Source organism: Pseudorca crassidens, chromosome 18 (genome assembly GCF_039906515.1).
Source record: "Pseudorca crassidens isolate mPseCra1 chromosome 18, mPseCra1.hap1, whole genome shotgun sequence".
In the NCBI taxonomy this organism is placed as follows: Eukaryota; Metazoa; Chordata; class Mammalia; order Artiodactyla; family Delphinidae; genus Pseudorca; species Pseudorca crassidens.
The window spans coordinates 64,800,526-64,822,618 of NC_090313.1; the positions used below are offsets into that span (position 1 = coordinate 64,800,526).

A 22,093-nucleotide genomic window follows, 5' to 3' on the forward strand; every position below is an offset into this window, starting at 1 on the left:
CATTTACCAGTTTATTAAAAGATGTGATAAAGGATACCGATGAACAGCCATAGGGTGATGAAGATGAAGTGAAGAAGTGATCCACAGGGTGGAGTATGCGAGGGAACCAAGCACAGGGGCTTCTGTCCTCGTGGAGTTGAGGTGCGTCACCCTCCTGGTGTGGATGTGCTCACCAGCCTGGAAGCTCTCCAAATCTCCTATTAGTGGGATTTTGTGGAGGCTTCTTCACGGAGTCATGAGCAATTATTAACGCTTTTTCTAGCCCCTCTCCCTTCTCTAGAGAACTGGGGGTATTATGGACCCAGGCCCTTGGACTCTTTAATCAATAGAAATTAACGAGGCCAGATGAGAAATTCAGGTGAGCTTTCATTGGGACTGTGCTGCAGCATGAGGGAGAGAAAACAAGAAACAGATACACTTGTTCGCTCCCCAAAGGGGCGCGTGCTGGTTCCTTAAATAGAGTGAGGGTAGGGGTGGATCAGTGTGGTGGGCATGAGGCATAGCTTAGGTGGTCTGCCCACCCCTTTCGTGTGCTGTGTGCAAGGATCACGCCCAGTACCCTGCTTTTGCTCTCGGCACCTCGGAAATGGCGGCTGGTTTGTGGCCTTTTTGTATCTTATTGTTCACAATTGCCCCAACTGGGGCATGCATGCCGTTATTTTAGTTTCTTTATATTCTGTTGCTGGAAGAGACATTTGTCCAGGTGCAGGTGCAAGTTCAAGCCCACTGGTAAAGGGTACCAGGTCCCAGCCTATCTTAGGGGTGGGGATGGGGGCTGAAAATTCCAAGCTTCTAATCATGACTTGGTTGTTCCGGTGACCAGCCCCCATCCAGGAGCCCTCCAGGAGCCCACCCAGAGTCGCCTCATTAGAGCATGAGATACTCCTAGTACTCTCATCACTAAGGAATTTACAAGCATTTCAGGAGTTCTGTGCCAGGAACTGGGGGCAGAGGCCAATATATATTTTCTATCTCACAGTGGATGCATCTCAAAAACATGGCATTACATTTAAGAAGCCAGATACAAAGGACCACAGACCTTATGATTTCATTCACATGAAATTCTAGAAAAGGCAAAACAATAGTGATAGAAAGCAGATCAGTGGTTCTTAGAGGACACAAAGTGGGGGCGGGGGGGGGGGAAGGTTGAATACAAAGGGCCCAGGGAGGGATTCCTGGTGGTGCAGTGGTTGAGAGTCCACCTGCCGATGCAGGGGACACGGGTTCGTGCCCTGGTCCGGGAAGATCCCACATGCCGCGGAGCGGCTGGGCCCGTGAGCCATGGCCGCTGAGCCTGCGTGTCCGGGGCCTGTGCTCCGCAACAGGAGAGGCCACAACAGTGAGAGGCCCGCGTACCGCAAAAAACCCCCAAAAAACTGGTAAATTATTTTATTTTATTTATCTTTTATACAGCAGGTTCTTATTAGTTACCTGTTTTATACATATTAGTGTATATATGTCAATCCCAATCTCCCAATTCATCCCACCACCACCACACCACACCCGGTTCTTCCCTTGGTGTTCACATGTTTGTCCTCTACATCTGTGTCTCTATTTCTTCTTTGCAAACCGGTTCATCTGTACCATTTTTCTAGATTCCATATATGCATTAATATACGATATTTATTTTTCTCTTTCTGACTTACTTCACTCTGTATAACAGTCTGTAGATCCATCCATGTCTCTACAAATGACCCAATTTCATTCCTTTTTATGGCTGAGTAATATTCCATTGTATATATGTACCACATCTTCTTTATCCATTTGTCTGTCAATGGGCATTTATGCTGCTTCCATGACCTGGCTATTGTAAACAGTGCTGTGATGAACACTGGGGTGCATGTGTCTTTTTGAATTATGGTTTTCTCTGGGTATATGCCCAGTAGTGGAATTGCTGGGTCATATGGTAATTCTATGTTTAGCTTTTTAAGGAACCTCCATACTGTTTTCCATAGTGGTTGTATCAATTTACTTTCCCACCAACAGTGCAAGAGGGTTGCCTTTTCTCCACACCCTCTCCAGCATTTGTTTGTAGATTTTCTGATGGTGCCCATTCTAACTGGTGTGAGGTGATACCTCATTGTAGTTTTGATTTGCATTTCTCTAATGATTAGTGATGTTGACCAGCTTTTCATGTACTTATTGGCCATCTGTATGTCTTCTTTGGAGAAATGTCTATTGAGGTCTGCTGCCCATTTTTGGATTGGGTTGTTTGTTTTTTTAATATTGAGCTGCATGAGCTGTTTATATATTTTGGAGATTAATCCTTTGTCTGTTGATTCATTTGCAAATATTTTCTCCCATTCTGAGGGTTGTCTTTTCGTCTTGTTTATAGTTTCCTTTGCTGTGCAAAAGCTTTTAAGTTTCATCAGGTCCCATTTGTTTATTTTTGTTTTTATATCCATCACTCTAGGAGGTGGATCAAAAAAGATCTTGCTGTGATTTATGTCAGAGTGTTCTTTCTATGTTTTCCTCTAAGAGTTTTATGGTGTCTGGTCTTACATTTAGGTCTTTAATCCATTTTGATTTTATTTTTGTGTATGGTATTAGGGAGTGTTCTAATTTCATTCTTTTACATGTAGCTGTCCAGTTTTCCCAGCACCACTTATTGAAGAGACTACCTTTTCTCCATTGTATATCCTTGTCTTTGTCATAGATTAGATGACCATAGGTGAGTGGGTTTATCTCTGGGCTTTCTATCCTGTTCCATTGATCTATATTTCTGTTTTTGTGCCAGTACCATATTGTGTTGATTACTGTAGCTTTGTAGTATAGTCTGAAGTCAGGGAGTTTGATTCCTCCAGCTCCATTTTTTGCCCTCAGGACTGCTTTGGGTATTCGGGGTCTTTCGTGTCTCCATACAAAATTTAAGATTTTTTGTTCTAGCTTTGTAAAAAATGCCACTGGTAATTTGATAGGGATTGCATTGAATCTGTAGATTGCTTTGGGTAGTACAGTCATTTTTACAGTATTGATTCTTCCAATCCAAGAACATGGTATATCTCTCCATCTGTTTGTGTCATCTTTGATTTCTTTCATCAGTGTCTTATAGTTTTCTGAGTACAGGTCTTTTACCTCCTTAGTAAAAACTGGTAAGTTTTATTGCACATAAATTATACCTAAATAAATAAAAGAACCCCAAAGAGAGAAAGGGAAGAAGGAAGGAAATTGTGCTCAACTGTGTTTTTGGACAAGATTCTCAATGTGTCAAGTATTTGCCTATTCCTAAGTTGTTGTTTTTTTGTTTTGTTTTGTTTTCTTTTTTAATTAGGGATAGATGTTGCATTGCATCAAATGTCTTTTACTATTTCTTTGATGATCATTTAATTTTCTTCTGTGATCTATCAGTGGGTTAAATTTTGATAATAGACTTCCTAATATTGAATTGTATTTGTCCTCCTTGGATAAACTGCACTTAGATTGTGTTTTTCTGGCTTCACAAAAGGAATTTGGAAACTTTGCTTTTTATGTGCTCTGGAAAACTTAAGTGCTAAAATAATTATTTGTTCTGTCAAGATGTAAAAGAATTCACCTGTGAAACTGTTTGATCCAGAAGTGTTTTCTGCTTTTGTTTTTTTGAAACTCTTTGATAACTTTCTCAATTTTGGGTTTTAACAATCCTTTTATGGGGTTAATTTGAATGTTCAGAGTCTCCAAACACCCTCTGCAATCAAGTTTTCATATTCATTTGCACAGGGCTTTGCAAAACATCTTTTATGAGAGTCACAGACATTCAATCTGAGTTTGTATCAATTCCAGGGTCCCCAGTAAGTGACCATGCAGCCAGTGATTGCACACAGCCTGGGAAGGAATCCATGAATTTCAGAGGCAGTCCTTTCCCATCTTGGAATTTCCAAGTAGGATAAAGCATTTTACTGTATAGAGTCAAAATGTTATCTTCCTGAAACTCAGGTCATAGAATTTATCACTGGGAAGGGCATCAAGAAATGATCTGGGCTAGATAAGGTTTATATACTAAGATGCTCTACATCACTTTTTTTTTTTAATGACAGAAGTTTATTTTTATAAATAAAAAACCAAAGGAGCTCCAGATTGCTAAGCTTGATTGAAAGGTCTTAGTTTTTGCCAATTGGAGAAGCAGGCACGAACCTGAGAAAAGGAGAAAAAAATCTTAGCATTTGTCTAACTCTAGGGTTATGTTGCCTTAACTGTATTCAGAGTGAAGGAAATTACAAGAAAATCATTGTTATTGTTCTTAATCCCCAAACTCCCCAGATAAAACTTATATCAGAGGGTATTTTGTTTAATTAGTCTCACTTCATAGTTACCAAGATGAGCAATTTCTAATGTTCACTTTTTCTTCTTTCAGAAAACCAGAAGGTTACAGGGAAAAAGTCTATTGCCATTTCAGTATAGAGGATCTTTTAGATTCGGTTTATCACAGATGGTTTTCTCTGAAAGAGCTACAGAAGATAAAGGAATTTTAAAGTAAGATGCAGGGATTGTGGCACATCAGGGCCTTGATATCCCCAGGCTGCAGTCATTGATGCAGGATGCTCTGTGGCCAGTGTCTGAGCAACTGTTTGAAGATGTTCATTATCCTGCAAGCTTTGAAAGTATCTTTTCAACATTGAGTCTGGGATGCGCTACTGGTTTTTGACCCACTCAGATACAACAACCATACAATTATTACTTATTTTTTCGCCTTTTAAGAAACGCACATTACTCCTGTTCTATTAAGGCCCAATGAAAAGCATTTTCAACTAGTAGCTCCGATGTCAACAAAAACAAAGAGCAGGCAAGGCACTGCATCCTTCTTTCTTTCTTTCTTTCTTTTTTTATTTGGCCGTGGGATCTTCGTTCCCTTACCAGGGATTGAACCCATGCGCCCTGCAGTGGAAGTGTGAAGTCCTAACCACTGGACCGCCAGGGAATTCCCTGTTTTGATTTTTATTTAACATTTAAAACAATTGAAGTACAATTGACATATAACATTATATTAGTTTCAGATGTACAATATAATGATTTGATATTTGTGTATATTGCAAAATGATCACCACAAGAAGTCTAGTTAATATCAGTCACCATACACAGTTACAAATTTTTTTTCATGGGATGAGAACTTTTAAGATTTACTCTCTTAGCAGCTTTCAAATATGAAATATAATATTATTAATTATAGTCACCATGCTGTCCCCATGACATTTATTTTATAATTGGAAGTTTGTATTTTTGACCCCCTTCACCCATTTTGCACACCCTCAACCCCCCACCTCTGGCAACCACCAGTCTGTCGTCTCTATGTTTTGGGGGAGTTCCATATGTAAATGAGATCATACAGTGTTTGTCTTTCTCTGACTTATTTCGCTTATGTAATCCCTTCAAGGTCCATCCACATTGTTGCAAATGGCAAGATTTCATTCTTTTTACAGCTGTATAATATTCCACTGTATGTGTGTATTATATGCCACATTTTCTTTACCTATTCATCTATTGATGGACACGTAGGTTGTTTCCATCTTGGCTGTTGTAAACAATGCTGCAACAAACATGGGGGTGCAGGTATCTTTTTGAATTAGTGTCTTCACTTTTTCCAGATAAATACCTGGAACAAAATTGTTGGATCATATAATAGTTCTACCTTTAATTTTTTGAAGACTCTCCATACTGTTTTCCATAGTGGTGGCAGCAATTTACATTCCTGCCAATAGTGCACAAGAGTTCCCTTTTCTCCACGTCCTTGCCAACACTTGTTATTTGTTGTCTTTTTGATAGTAGCCATTCTGACAAGTGTGAGATGGTATCTCACTATGGTTTTGATTTGCATTGCTCTGATGATTAGTGATGGTGAGGCTCTTTTTGTTGTTTTTAATTGAAGTATAGTTGATTTACAATGTTGTATTAGTTTCTGGTGTACAGCAAAGTGGTTCAGTTATACATATACATGGATATATATTTTTTTTTTCACATTCTTTTCCATTATAGGTTATTATAGATATTAAATAAAGTTCCCTGTGCTATACAGTAGGACCTTATTGGTTTTTTTTTTTTAATAAATTTATTTATTTATTTTTGGCTGCGTTGGGTCTTCGTTGCTGCATGGGCTTTCTCTAGTTGCTGCGAGCAAGGGCTACTCTTTGTTGCGGTGCGCAGGCTTCTCATTGCAGTGGCTTCTCTTGTTGCGGAGCACAGGCTCTAGGAATGCGGGCTTCAGTAATTGCAGCACACAGGCTCAGTAGTTGTGGCTCACGGGTTCTAGAGCGCAGGCTCAGTAGCTGTGGTGCATGGGCTTAGTTGCTCTGCAGCATGTGGGATCTTCCCAGACCAGGGCTCGAACCCATGTCCCTGCATTGGCAGGCAGATTCTTAACCACTGTGCAACCAGGGAAGCCCTGTTTCATATATACATATATATAAAACGGTTTGAATCTGTTAATCCCAAACTCCTGATTTATCCCCCCACACCCGGCCCCCGCTTTCCCCTTTGGTAACCTTAAGTTTGTTTTCTATGCCTTAAGTTTGTTTCTGTGTTGTAAATAAGTTCCTTTGTATCATATTTTAGAGTCCACATATAAGTGATATCATATGGTATTTGTCTTTCTCTTTCTGACTTACTTCACTTATTATGATAATCTCTAGGTCCATCCATGTTGCTGCAAATGGCATTATTTCATTCTTTTTTATGGCTGAGTAATATTCCATTGTATATATGTACCACGTCTTCTTTATCCATTTCTCCGTCGATGGACATTTAGGTTGCTTCCATGTCCTGGCTATTGTAAACAGTGCTGCAATGAACATTGGGGTGCATGTATCTTTTCGAATTAGAGTTTTCTAGGGATATATGCCCAGGAGTGGGATTGCTAGATTATGTGGTAGCTCTATTTTCAGTTTTTTAAGGAACCTCCATACTGTTTTCCATAGTGGCTGCACCAATTTACATTCCCACCAACTGTGTAGGAGGGTTCCCTTTTCTCCACACTCTCTCCAACATTTATTATTTGTAGACTTTTTAATGATGGCCATTCTGACTGGTGTGAAATGATACCTCATTGTAGTTTTTAATTTTATTATTTTTTAAAAATAAATTTATTTATTTATTTTTGGCTGCACTGGGTCTTCGTTGCTGCACGCGGGCTTTCTCTATTTGTGGCGAGCAGGGGCTGGCTACTCTTTGCTGCGGTGCGCAGGCTTCTCATTGCAATGGCTTCTCTTGTTGTGGAGCACAGACTCTAGGCATGCAGGCTTCAGTAGTTGTGGCTTGTGGGTTCAGTAGTTGTGGCTTGCGGGCTCTACAGCGCAGGCTCAGTAGTTGTGGATGACAGGCTTAGTTGCTCCGCTGCATGTGGGATCTTCTTGGACCAGGGCTCGAACCCGTGTCCCCTGCATTGGCAGGCGGCTTCTTAACCACTGTGCCACCAGGGAAGTCCCTTAAATGAAAATGATTTTAATGTGAAAAACAGAAGGATACAAAATAGTACTTACATACTGATTGAAGCTGTGTGAAAACAATTCGGGTCATGAATATTCATCTGGAAAAAAGAAGTTATCATTTACAGCCTTTAATGAACATGGCAGCATGCTGGGCACTGACAAGAAAACGGCACAAATACGTAGGAATAAAGCACAATAAGAAAGTCCAAGCTGCGGTTTGGGCTCCCTCAAAGTCCGTTGTAAACTCTGTGTTTGTTTCTGAGCTGGACAAAGGATGGGGTGGACGTCCCCACCGGGCCCTTGGCGGAAGGAACGCCAGGGGGCGCGCCAAGCACGTCGCCACGTCCCCCGGCGACCCCGGGGTAGCGCGCGTTCCCCAGAGCGCCCGGGCAGGACCGCTACCTCCCTGCCGGCCTCCACCCCGCCCACCGCCAGGGGGCGCAGCAGGCTGCCCGGCACTCGGCTCGCCGCCGGGAGCGCCAGCGCGGGCGAGCGGCGGAGGCCGGCCTGGGGGCGGCCATGGACCGCTTCGTGTGGACCAGCGGCCTCCTGGAGATCAACGAGACCCTGGTGATCCAGCAGCGAGGAGTGCGCATCTACGACGGCGAGGAGAAGGTAGGGCGGCGGCCGGCCTGGCCTCGCTCCCGGACCCGGACTCGCGGGCCCGGCCTCGCCGCTCGGCGCCGCCCCCGCAGTCCACGCCGGCCCAGCGCCCGGCTCCGGCCCGACTTGGGAACGGCTCCGGGCGGGCGCGCCGGGCGGAGGCCCCTTTCCCACCCGGGGTGAGACCCCTTCGGGAGGCACGGCGGGCGCGGGCCGGGAACCCTGATTCCTCGCCCCGATCGCGGCGGGCGGGCGACGGGCAGGCCGGTTCCGCCTTTGTCCGGAGGCCGCCGGGTCCTGCGCTCCGAACCGGGCGTGACTTCGGGCGCTGGGACCTGGGGGAGCCCGAGGGACTAGGCGGTCCCGGCCGGAGCGGGAGGGGGGTGGCTTTAAAAGGATTTCCGAAAAGAGGAGTTAGCCTCTCCTGGGACTCCTTGGCTGTAGGCTCTGTGTTTTGTTTGTTTTTTCTTTAGGAGTGACAGTAGAAAGGCGGTTTGATTGTTTTGTCGAGTGGTGGAGTAGGCCATGCCTGGTAATCCAAGCGTAAACCTTAGGAGGTGTGTTTGCAAATTGAAAGGAGAAATATTGCCAGTATTTCACAGAAATATTAACGTTCACTGGAGACTTCCGTCAGACTACAAACTATCATCCTGTTCTGGATGAAATGTATAAACTGGAATTAAAAAGAATTTAAAAACCCATTTACTCACTAGCATTTGTGGTTTCCAGAAGTTTTCACTTGCTACTTCTCCTTCCTTGGAGTTTCCTTAGAGAAACTTCCTCCTGTACTTTCGCAAACGTTGCTGGACCCAGAGCTCTTTCTGTCTGTGCTTTACAGAAGCTTGAGGCTTCCTTCCTTCTAGGGGGTGGAGGGCAGGGGTTAGTTACACAGCCATCGGAGGTACCGGGGGCCCAGGGGCTCTCCCTACTGGAGGGCATTTTTCCATATTTCCATTATTGAGTCAAGATCTTTTTTTCTTAAATAATTTGCTTGGCCTTAACTCTGTTTACTGCTTCAGTACTTTTATTAACTTGATCTCAAATTGGGTTTGCATGTTTTGGTTGGAGTGACAAGCTCAATGTTTTTGTTTTTGTAAACCGAGGTTACACCTTTGGAACTGGGGAGAATGGGAAGCTTAATCAACCTGCCCCCCCTCGGGGGCTTGGAGCTTGGCAGCACCGTCAGGTCCGAATATGGGTACTGACAGATGGGTCTTCAAAGTCTCCTCCAAAGCCACTCCCTGCTGGCTGTCTAGCTTTTGCCGATCCCCACACTCTGTTGTTCTATGGAATTGCAATATGCAAATTAGGGACATGTTGGCTGCACAAAACATAACTATGGTATGTTTTTTTTAAAAAAATAAATTTATTTATTTATTTTTGGCTGCATTGGGTCCTCGTTGCTGCGCACGGGCTTTCTCTAGTTGTGGTGAGCGGGGGCTACTCTTCGTTGCGGTGCGCAGGCTTCTCATTGCAGTGTCTTCTCTTGTTGTGGAGCACGACTCTAGGCATGTCAGGATCAGTAGTTGTGGCACGTGGGCCCAGTAGTTGTGGCTGGCGGGCTCTAGAATGCAGGCTCAGTAGTTGTGGCGCACCCGGCTTAGCTGCTCCGTGGCAGGTGGGATCTTCTCAGACCAGGGCTCGAACCCGTGTCCCCTGCATTGGCAGGTGGATTCACAACCACTGCGCCACCAGGGAAGTCCTTATGGTATCTTTAAAACAATGAAAAGATCAAACGATTAGCACCCATATATGAAAAACCATTGCTGAACCAGCAAATTCTAGTTTTTCTTTTATTTATTTTTGCTTCTTGTTTTAGCAGACATATAGGTATCAGAGGATTGAGAAAAAAGTCATGGGAAATACTTAGTTGAGACCCTTTGATCTCATCAAGAATTCTTTTTTTTATAACTTTATTTATTGAAGTATAGTTGATTTACAGTGTTGTGTTAGTATCAGGTGTACAGAAAAGTGGTTCAGTTGTACAGATGTATCTATTCTTTTTCAGATTCGTTTCCATTATAGGTTATTACAAGATACTGAATATAGTTCCCTGTACTATACAGTAGGTCCTTGTTGTTAGTCAAGAATTCTTAACTGTTCCGCAAGCTGGGGGTGGTGCGGGAGAGCTATGGGTGTCTTGAAACCTAAGCGAAGCTCTAAGGCCTGCTCACCACTGTGGTCCCTGGGCTGGATCTACTCAGTCACTTGCTGAGCTGTCCCTAGTGTGGCTGAGGGCCAGACTGATTCCTGGGGGAAGTCTTGCATCCTGGCTTTCTCCCTCTGCTGGAAGGCGTCCAGACCTCTCGTGGTCTGAGGACTCCAGGAAACTGCACTCATCAACCTCCGGATCTGAGCAGGTGCCCTTTCAGAATCTCTCATTAGCTCCCGTGGTCTCAGTGCTGCAGTGCAGACTGCACAGCCTTCTCAGCTTTGCACCCAACATGTTCCCCAGTAGGTGCAGGGCTAAGACCAGTGGACTCTCCCTACTCGTCCTTTGTATCTTCTGGCTCACTGTGGGTGTGAAATACATTAAAACAAAGAAACACACAAAACCTTGAATAAGCAGCGTACCTGCTACGTGCCAGGAGCTTTACATAATTTAATCCTCTCAATGGGCATGTGAGGTGAGTATTTTACTGAATGAGAAAAGAACTATCAGAGGCAACAGTGACTTGCCCTAAGATCCACTGAGTTAGTTCAGAAGAGCTGGGAGTTAAATCTCTATTGATCAGACTCCCAAAGACTGTGCTTTGTTCACACTGCTGGAGCGCTTCAAAAATACAGCAGTCGGGGCTTCCTTGGTGGCGCAGTAGTTGAGAGTCCACCTGCTGATGCAGGGGACACAGGTTCGTGCCCCGGTCTGGGAAGATCCCACATGCCGTGGAGTGGCTGGGCCTGTGAGCCATGGCCGCTGAGCCTGCGCGTCCGGAGCCTGTGCTCCAAAATGGGAGAGGGCACAGCAGTGAGAGGCCCACGTACTGCAAAAAAACAAACAAACAAAAAAACACAGCAGTCACCAGTGCCAGACCCTTTCCGTAGTGTAATATGTATGTTCTACGTATGTTTATGGAACATCCTCTGAAGATGAGTACACTGAGACCCTCAGTAGGTGGTTGAGAAAACTGTGACCTGTCCAAGGTCACACAGTAATGGGTGGAGCCAGACCATTGCTCTTTCCACTGCTCAGGTGCCTCTTGCTTGTTTATACAGGCAAAGTTTTCATGGGCCCCTTATGACTGGATAATATGTTGTTTTCCTAAGCAGGGTGGACAGGTCATTTGTTTCAATTCACAGAAGCATCTGTAGCCTCAGCTAATTTAAAAAGTAATGTAAGAAGGTTAGTGGTGTGTAAAGTGGCAAGTTGCCAGCTTATACTAGAAGATTTAGAAAATGTGTATTTTCTTTCAGCTTTTAGGAATTTACCCTTGGGAAATAATCAGAGATGCATAAAAATATAATGAACGAGGATGTGCATCTCAGCAGTATTATATGTATATTATTTATTATTATGTAGTATAGGGAAAAATTGGAAGCAATCTGAATGTCCACCATAGGAATTGGTTAATTAAATATGACACGCCCTAATCAGCATGAGGCGTGGCTAACCATAGGCTGCTAAGTGAGAAAAAGCAAGTTATAAAACTATAAATATCTCGGTCTCATTTTATTTTAAGATTATATCCACACACCCTGGCTGGTCTGATTACAAATGATTTCATTTTCTGTTTTAGACTTTAAAAAAATGTTTTCCAGATTTTCAACAGCATTTTACTTTTATAACAGAGAAATGTGAACTCAAAACAAAACAGTAAGAGCTTATTCAGCGAATGCCTAAGTTTTTTAACTATTGACTCTTAAGTAGTTGAAATTATTCTAGCTCTGAGTGGTGGAAGCAAAGCAGCCTAAACTTGTCTGTCCCGTTGAGCTCATAATCCCTTGGAATCCCTGAAGGGAACAATTACACAGTGTCTTCACTGGGAGCAGGAATGCTTTACGTGTGCACATTGTTCATCAACATGGTGATGGAACGTCCTCTGGCTTCAGCTTTAAACTCACATCCTTATGCTTGGATTTCGGTCAGATAACGTGCAGTTTCCTAATCAGAACTATTATGTAGTTATGCTGTGTAATGTATCAGGTACTCTCAAGTTGATAAAAGTATTTGCTTCTGGAAAAGTGAAATCTTACTCATTGGCAAAAAAGAGATTTTTTTTTTTTTTTTTTTTTTTTGCGGTACGCGGGCCTCTCACCGTTGTGGCCTCTCCCGCCGCAGAGCACAGGCTCCGGACGCGCAGGCTCAGCAGCCATGGCCCACGGGCCCAGCCGCTCCGCGGCATGTGGGATCTTCCCGGACCAGGGCACGAACCCGAGTCCCCTGCATCGGCAGGCGGACTCTCAACCACTGCGCCACCAGGGAAGCCCAAAAAAGAGATTTTTTAAATGCTTAAACTCAATTATTTGGTTTTGCGTATGCAACATTAACCAAAACATTTGTAGCCAGGCCGCATTAAATGCCAGGAATGTGAATGTGTTACTTCAGATGCAGAGGAAAGTGTGGAACTCCGAAGTCTTTTCTCTGAGGTGCTGAAGTACTTGGTGGAAATCTCTTACAGAGTGTCTTCAACCAGATGGTTCAGCAGTTTTCTTCCCATTAAAGCTTATTAACCATATTATTTAAACTTACTAATATTAAGATATTAGTAATACAGTCAGACATTTCTCTTAGAAAATAATTTTTTAAAACTCATGTTAAAAAGTATTGGTTATGTTATTATAAAGGACTTTTTTGACAGAGTGTTTCTGCTTATGTTCAATTTCACAAAAAATAATTTATATACATTTCAGAGTTGCATGGAGTTATATATGCCTGTAACAGATTTCTTTATCTTTTTTTATTAGACAAGTAATAAAGTTGTTAAATATGGGTAAACCAAAAGAAGAAACTTGAAATAATCAGTAATCCTTTACCCGTAAACAATTACTTTTGGCACATCCTGTGTGTGATTGTGTAGGTACGTGTGTGTGTGTGTGTGTGTAACCATGCTGTGTACACTGCTTTATTTCTATATTAATATTATGAGTATCTTGTAATATATTGTCAAGTGCATACATAATTGCATTTATGAATATTTTTACTTAAGAATGATATATAATAATGTTCTAATTGGTTATTCACTTGCTACCCATTTTTAACCACATTATTTTATTTTTTAAAATGTAAAATTTTTTAAAAATTTTATTTATTTAAGTTATTTATTTTGGGCTGTGTTGGGTCTTTGTTGCTGCACACAGGCTTTCTCTAGTTGCAGAGATTGGGGGCTACTCTTTGTTGCAGTGTGTGGGCTTCTCATTGTGGTGGCTTCTCTTGTGGAGCACGGGCTCTAGGCACACCGGCTCAGTAGTTGTGGCCCACGGGCTCTAGAGCGCAGGCTCAGTAGTTGTGGCATATGGGCTCAGTAGTTGTGGCGCACGGGCTTGGTTGCTCCGCAGCATGTGGGATCTTCCCGGACCAGGGCTCGAACCCATGTCCCCTGCATTGGCAGGTGGATTCTTAACCACTGCGCCACCAGGGAAGCCCTAACCACATTATTTTAAACTCAAACGGATTATTATTTGTAATAACCTGGACCCTCACTAAGATGCTTTCCTTTGAGTTTCTGTTTTATATTATAACTTTTGAAATAACTAGTTACTCCTCAAAAGGATAGAAGCATGTCCTGCCTTATGGCAAATTCGACTTTCTAGTAACTAAAGTGAATAGAAACTTCCAATATATTTCTTGATTTTGACAAATGAAGGGGTTTGACTTGTCAGTCTTTTGGGTTCCAACTCTAAAATTTGCTTATCTATATAACTTCCAGTGCATAATAACAAATTATGAGGATTAAAGGTTTGGTCCTAAAGACCTAGCTGGCATTTTTGTGATTGTATTATAGTTAAAAAACATTTTTACATTTATAATTTGCCTAAGTGACACAATCCCCTGATAAAAATTCAAAAACCACAAAAAGTTAAGTCTTCCTCCCATCCTAGTCTCTCTGTCACCCACTTCCCCCTCAGAAGTCACCAGTGCTTCATTCTGGAGTCATACGCATGTGTCATACACAGGTGTTTGCGTAAAATATATTGTTTTTTCCTTTTTAAAGTATAAACTTGTAATATACTATGCATACAGAGTTCTGAAACTTGCTTTTTTCACTTAATCTATGTGGGGAATTTACCATATTTCATTAAGACTAAGTGCACATTTTCTACCCCCCCACCCCCCTGGAAGCAGGATGAATCTTCAATTCATGGCATCTTAGATGTTATCAAATACATAAAGAGTCTCCTGATTCTTTTTAATGACTGAGTTGTCATTCCTTGTGTGGATGTACATTTCCCTGTTGATGGACGTTTAAATTGTTTCCTATCTTTCGCTTTTAAAAAACAACAATGAATAACCTAGTAGCATATCGTTGTCCATATGTGTGAATTTGTCTTTGGGATAAATTCCTAGAAGGGCATTGATTGGATCAAAGGATTTGTGTGTTTATATTTTTGATAGATGATAATACATTGCCCTCCATAGCACTTGTCCCTCCAGTGATGTATGCAAATGCTTATTTGCCCAACACGTCACCAGCACAATGTTATCAAACTTTTGGGCCCTTGCCAATCTCATGGATAAAAGGGGTATCTTGATGTTGTCTTAATTTTACTTTTTCTTATCATCAGTGACGTTGGGCATCAATTAATGTGTTTAAGAGTCATTTGTAGTTCCTTTCCTGTGAACTTTCTGTTAACAGTCTTTGCCCATTTATCTAATGGATTATAGGCTATTTCCTTATTGATTTGTATGAGTACTTTATATATTAAGGAGACATATACATTTGTCTCTGATGTGAGTTACAGTTATTTTTCCCAGTCTGCCATCTTTGCCCTTGGTGGTTTTTGCCATGAAGAATTTGTGTGCATGCGTGTGTGTGGAGGGGAATCAATCAATCTTTTCCTCTAATGCTAGTGGGTTTAATGTTTTTCTTAGAAGGACTTTCTCCACTCTGAAGTGATTTAAAATTTTTTCTTGTAATTTTTTTCTAGTTCTTTCATACATTTTTAACTCAAATATTTGATCTATCCAGAATTTATTTTGGTACAATGTGTTAAGTATAATCTTACTTTGTTCCCGCCTGCCCCCAATGGGCAACCCAGGTGTCCCAGTGCCATTGATTGAGTCTCCATCTACACCTATTTTGCATCTGTTTGTGTTTTTTTCTGGATGTTCTTATTATTTAAAAATCATTTAAAAATTTGTATGAGGGCTTCCCTGGTGGTGCAGTGGTTGAGAGTCTGCCTGCCGATGCAGGGAACACGGGTTCGTGCCCCGGTCCAGGAAGATCCCACATGCCGCGGAGCGGCTGGGCCCGTGAGCCATGGCCGCTGAGCCTGCTCGTCCGGATCCTGTGCTCTGCAGCAGGAGGGGCCACAATAGTGAGGCCCGCGTACCGCAAAAAAAAAAAAAAATTTACGAGTGTTATACACAAATTCAATCTGATGGTAAAAATTCACTCAATAGTGAGGTGTATAGTTTTGAAAAAGGGCCCTTTGCTTCTTTTTCACCCATTCCCTCACACTTTTTCTGAGATAACCATCGTTAACAGATCATTGAGTATGCCATTTAGACCTTTTTCTACTACTTATATGTGTATATGTGTATATATACACACATCTCTTTATCTATTTATAGATCTATTCACATGTAGTTTGAGGGATATGCAGTTTATATCTATCTGATTACACTATATGCAATATGCTGTCAATTGCTTTCTTCCCTGCTAACCCTATGTCTTCGAGTTCCGTGATAGTTCATGTAGCTCTACCCCACTATTCTTTTTAACCCCTGCATGGATTTCATAGTATGAATGTATCACACTTGATTTAACCACTTCCCTATTGTTACATAGCTAGGTCGTTTGCAATTTTTTCCTAATTTTTATTTATTTATTTATTTATTTATGGCTGTGTTGGGTCTTCGTTTCTGTGCGAGGGCTTTCTCTAGTTGCAGCAAGCGGGGGCCACTCTTCATTGCGGTGCGCGGGCCTCTCACTATCGCGGCCTCTCTTGCTGCGGAGCACAGGCTCCAGACACACAGGCTCAGTAGTCGTGGCTCACGGGCTTCGTTGTTCCGCGGCATGTGGGATCTTCCCAGACCAGGGCTCGAACCCGTGTCCCCCTGCATTGGCAGACAGATTCTCAACCACTGCACCACCAGGGAGGCCCAATTTTTTCCTAATTTTAGCAAGGCTTATGAAGTGTGTAGCATTGCTTCTCTTTAACTTGTGATAAATCTAATTCTAAAATGTTTATTTATGTGATTGACTTACTATCGTGCAATTCATGGGGAAGAAAATCTGGACCACGTTGAGTGACAGGTTATTAATATTTTGTGATGATCTTGTTTTTCTAGATAAAATTTGATGCTGGGACCCTCCTTCTTAGTACGCACCGTCTAATTTGGAGAGATCAGAAAAATCATGTAAGATCGAGTTTTTTGCTTCTATTCTAGGTTTTATGTCACTGATTTTTTTTTTTCTTTCTGGCAAAACTATAAATACATGTGATAAATTTTTGTTTGCAGATGTCAGAAGAGTGTGTTCCATATGGTCTCTCTGAATGGGGCACAGATAGAGGAATTAGGGTCTGGTCCCTCATTCAACCCTAGCACAGTCTGCAGCTACTGTACAGAGAATCCTGGCGGCTCCTGGTTTTTAAGCACTAATCAGATTCTCCCTCACACTCAAGTGTCCCCATCAGTCAGGGGTCCTGAAAACAACCCGTTTGGAGGTCTGCTGAGAAGTGCAGGCTTCTACCTAGATACTGAGATGAACTGCCTCTCAGTCACTCGGCAAAAGGAGAAACCCCACCCCGTTTTTGCATTTCTAGGGAAGAGAGGACTCAGTGATATGTATAGACCTGATATCTTTATTCCAAAGAGCTTTACCTTGAATGTGTGTGTGTGTTTGTGTGTATTTGTTTGTAAATCTCTGTGTTGCCAGTAAAAGAAGCAATCTTTTCTATGTTATTTTTTAAATTGCTGGCTCCCTCCCCCATGAAATTTTAATTCCACAGGTAAACTATATACTGTACTGTGGCTCTTTGCATGTCACTAACCGCTGCAAACTCTGACTCTTTTTGCCCCCGAAGAACCAATTTTTCCCCTCAGTGGTGATATTGGCCTGGTTGGTGACGAATGCCTTAGAACTGGTAATGTTGCCTAATTCTTTTTAAAGAAATAGAGATTCAAGAAAGAAATCTTTTCTGGAGGGGTAGGTGTCCTTAAACCATATGTTTATAAATTAAGTTAATCTTAGTATAAGTTTTTTGATTATCATGTAAAGGAGCTAATATCAAAGCCCTTAGACCTATTATTAATAATAATTATTAATAAAGGGAAGCCACATTAGTATTTTCTGTTAAAAATTAATTGTGGGTGGGTGAGTGAAATATAGAAAATTATAAAGAGGAAAAATCAGCTCTATAACACACTCTTTAAAGTCGTTTTGATTTACCTGCTTTATTTTCTGTTTTCCATATAAGAATATATTATATGTAAACAATTTTCATATAAATACTACTGTTTAAAAGATATAGCTCCTGTAAAAACAAAGGTAATGACAGCTGCTTTTAAACCTCTTATGTTCTTCCATGCCGCAAAATGCTACCACAGTATTCATTCAGTTTTTCCTTAAGTTTATTTAAGGAATAAAATAACATTATTATTTTCTATTGTTATAATCACTAAGGACCTTAAAGGTATGTGCCACCCCATTAAATCTATAAAACAAGGATTTCTGACGAGTCTTACAGATCGTGTTTTCTTTTGATTCCCTCCCAGGAATGCTGCATGGCCATTCCTCTTTCCCAAATCGTGTTCATTGAAGAACAGGCAGCTGGAATTGGGAAAAGGTAAGGTCTGTATATTACAGTTTTTATGCACAAAATCGTTTCCAGTCAAGCTGTCCTTGTTAACTTGGTTGAGTCATTGCTCAGTCAGTCATGGCCGTGACTGTGTGTGTGCAAGTGAATCAGATGATTGTGTTTGTTGGTCAGAGCTCCCCTAAGAAGGTATCGTCCTGGGGGAGGAAGGAAGTAGGTGAGGGAGATTAAGAAGCACAAACTTCCAGTTACAAAGTAAATGCGTCATGGGTATGAAAGGCACAGTGTGGGGAATATGGTCAGTAACTAAGTAATAGCTTTGTATGGTGACATAGCGTACCTAGACTTATCATGGGATCATTTTGAAATGTATAGAAATATAGAATTACTGTGTTGTGTAACAGAAACTAACAGTATTGGAGGTCAGTTATACTTCGAAAAGAAACAACCAAAGTCATGGAAAAAGAGATGGGGTTTGTGGTTGCCAGAGGTGGGGTGTGGGGGGCAGGGAAAATTGGAGGAAGGTGGTCAAAAGGCACAAACGTTCAGTAATAAGTTAAATAAGCAATAGGGATATGATGTATTGAAGACAACATGATAAATGTAATTAACACCGCTGTACGTTATCTATGATAGTTATCAAGAGAGTAAATCCTAAGAGTTCCCATCACAAGGAAGAAAAATTTTTTTTCTATTTCTTTAATTTTGTATTGGATGTTCACTAAATTTACTCTGGTAATCATTTCATGATGTGTGTAAGTCAAATCATTATGCTCTACACTTTAAACTCATACAGTGCCATATGTCAATTATATCTCAAAACTGGGGAAAAATATGTTTTAAAAAAAAGAAGGTAGGGCTTTCCTGGTGGCGCAGTGGTTGAGAGTCCGCCTGCCGATGCAGGGGACGCGGGTTCGTGCCCCGGTCCAGGAAGATCCCACATGCCGCGGAGCGGCTGGGCCCGTGAGCCATGGCCGCTGAGCCTGCGCGTCCAGAGCCTGTGCTCCGCAATGGGAGAAAAAAAAAAAAATGAAGGTATTATCCTACTTTAAACTCATTGATAAATGGAAGTCATTCTTTTTTTTTTTTTTTAACATCTTTATTGGGGTATAATTGCTTTACAATGGTGTGTTAGTTTCTGCTTTATAACAAAGTGAATCAGTTATACATATACATATGTTCCCATACCTCTTCCCTCTTGCGTCTCGCTCCCTCCCACCCTCCCTATCCCACCCCTCCAGGTGGTCACAAAGCACTGAGGCGATATCCCTGTGCCATGCGGCTGCTTCCCACTAGCTATCTACCTTACGTTTGTTAGTGTATATAGGAAGTCATTCTTAAAGCAACAATCAAGTACTAAAGTTGCTGTAATATCCTCAGGTCATAATAAATAAGTGTGGGCGGGCTGTCACTGTATATATTTCCACAGACATTTGCTTTTTTTTGCGGGGGGGCACGCCGTGCGGCTTGTGGGAACTTAGTCCCCCAACCAGGGATTGAACCCAGGCCCTCAGTAGTGGAAGCACAGAGTCCTAACCACTGGACCACCAGGGAAGTCCCCAGTCATTTGCTTTTCTGTGTCTGTGTATGTATCATTCAGTACCTGAAATCATAAATGACCCATCTGAGAAAAATACTTGACTTGCCTCCTATTTGTAGTTGACCATAAAGTTTCTCAACTTCGACTTTTTCAGATATCAGTGTTGAACAGAGTATCACAAGAGTTATTGTCCAAACAGGGACATTTCTTTGAGTAATAAGGGACACTGCTTATAATTAGATCAGGCAAGCATAAAACTGGACTGTCCCAGGTAGACCAGGAGATGTGCTCACCTTGGTTTAAAGCCACAGGTTAAAACGTTTCTGTTTATTCAAGTATATAAAACATTTTCGCTTTATACTTTACACGCATGTGATTGAGGGCAACTTATGAACAAATATTGCTGATAAGGAATTTGTTTCCATGTGGGCTTATCTTCAGCTTTAATGTAGTTAGATCCTTCAGTAGAAGTGAAACAAATGTTAAACTTCCCCGGAAATGCAGTGCATCCTTAATTATAATGTTGTAGCTAGCATAAAAGATGGCTTATTTGACATAAAAGAAACTAACCAATATTTTGAAGAGATTAACAAGGCATAGATTTTTAAAGTAGGCTATTTCTCCGATTTATATTTTCCACCTTGTCACTTTTCTCCATCTTATTGAGTTTTTTCTCTTTTTTTGGTATGATCGACAATACAATATTATATCAGTTTCAGGTGTACAACATAGTGATACCTAGTATTTGTATATACTGCTTTATATATTGCTTTCCTTATTAAGTTCTACAAACTTGGGCTTCCCTGGTGGCACAGTGGTTAAGAATCTGCCTGCCAATGCAGGGGACATGGGTTTGAGCCCTGGTCTGGGAAGATCCCACATACCATGGAGCAACTAAGCCCGTGTGCCACAACTACTGAAGTCCGCGCGCCTAGACCCCGTGCTCTGCAACAAGAGAAGCCACCGCAATGAGAAGCCCAGGCACCGCAACGAAGAGTAGCCCCCGCTCGCCACAACTAGAGAAAGCCCGTGCGCAGCAATGAAGACCCAATGCAACCAAAAATAATAATAATAATTAATTTTTAAAAATCATATTAAAAAATGACCATTTAAATTAAAAAAAAAAGTTCTACAAACTTTAAGGTGTTCCAGATCATTTGACTTTTTCTCTGCTGTGTTCCAAGGAAAACTAAACTCTATAACAAAAATAGTTAAATATTTATCTTCACATTAGTGTCTATTTTTAAACATCTCCAGTGAGGAGGAATTCGATAATGTGCCAGATTGACTTTTCTCAAATATTCTCTTTAGCTCCCAGCTACTCCTCTCAAATAATTACCATATCTCATTGAGTCAAAAATGTATGTGCATTTTCACCTTTTAACATCTCTGTACCCAAGATGCTTCTTTGAATTGGTGGATCTTAAACTTGGTGAAATGTGGTAATTGAATCACCCAAGAAGTGAATATATGAAAAAATTAGCATGGATCTTTTTATTCTGACTTTGGGATGTTTACACTTAATTTTGTATCATCTTTTAGCTTTTCATTGGGTTTCCTTTGACAAATTCTGATAGTTAGGGCTCAGGTTTTTTAGTTTTAAAGAGTGTATGATGCTTTTGCTTAGTCACCTGATCCTAATTGTCATAGGTTTATTTTTTACCTGACAGTTCATTTCACACAGTCCCGTGCTTCTGCTTACACAGTTTTATTTGCTCACCTCACTTAAAGATGTTCATCACAAAGGAACCAATGAAGAGTCCGTAAAAAAAAAAAAAAAAAGAGTCCGTACAAGCCTGGCTCCAGTTCACTAACCAAAGCATTTGTTACATCAAGGAGGCCCCAGATGTGGTGTTTCAATTTTAGGGTGATATTTAGGCAACTATATGGGCCTAAACAAAGTAATATTGAGTGATAGGTGTATCTATAATGTGGTCATAAAGAAAAAGCTCTAAGCTAGGTATGCAAGATACTTTGAGTTTTTAGTTTTGCTAATATTTATAGAAGATTCTTTATTGAGCTGGTTGGGAAAAAAAGACTTATAAAACTCAGCAAATATAATAGTATTTTGATGGCATAGAAGATAATAGTAGTCATAAAGATCATGGTAGTTTGTGATCCTGGAACAACAACATTTTGAGAATTGTTTTTACTGTGGGATATCTCTCTAGATCATGCTGCTGACTGAGCGGCGTTTTCCAAAAATGACACTGTAGAATGTTGGTTTTGGATGGAGTTTTAGTAAAATGTCAGCTGGTCAGTTTTACACAGATAAGTTTTCACATTTTGTTTTCAAATGAGTAAGGTTGTATGCTTTGGCAGAAATTATAGGCCCCCTGGTAGCCTTTGGGGATGACTCTGTAGATGGAAAACCTAATCATAAACCAATATCATAAACCACCCCAAATTCTGCAAATTTATTTTAAACTTACTTCCTAAAACCACATTTTTATTTAGTCTTTGGCGCTAGTAATTTGAATTTTTTGGTTCACAGCTTACAGATTTTAAGTAGAGATATTTTTGAAAGGTTCATTAATACTGAATTGATACAGACCTTAAAAGGATTCCTTTCAGGATGTTGTTTGTTTCTACACGAATTTTAAGTGATCTGAAATATATTAAAAGTTATGAAAATAGA

At 41.2% G+C, this 22,093-nt stretch overlaps 1 protein-coding gene and 1 long non-coding RNA gene across 2 annotated transcripts in view; one reads left to right on the plus strand and one right to left on the minus strand.

The window, feature by feature from the left end:
* Nucleotides 1-7,846: 7,846 nt before the first annotated feature.
* VPS36 (vacuolar protein sorting 36 homolog) overlaps nt 7,847-22,093 on the plus strand; it is a 33,422-nt gene continuing 19,175 nt past the window's right edge. Inside the window, exons 1-3 of the mRNA XM_067713144.1 lie at nt 7,847-8,009; nt 16,447-16,515; nt 17,875-17,945. Of these exons, the coding sequence (XP_067569245.1) occupies nt 7,914-8,009; nt 16,447-16,515; nt 17,875-17,945 (236 nt within the window). The 5' untranslated portion in view covers nt 7,847-7,913. The remainder of the gene's footprint in view (nt 8,010-16,446; nt 16,516-17,874; nt 17,946-22,093) is intronic.
* The window catches only part of LOC137211009 (uncharacterized), a 36,141-nt gene continuing 23,431 nt past the window's right edge, over nt 9,384-22,093 (minus strand). The window contains exons 3-4 of the long non-coding RNA XR_010936849.1: nt 22,010-22,063; nt 9,384-9,709 (exon numbers count right to left, since the gene is read on the minus strand). This is a non-coding gene — a long non-coding RNA (uncharacterized lncRNA). The remainder of the gene's footprint in view (nt 9,710-22,009; nt 22,064-22,093) is intronic.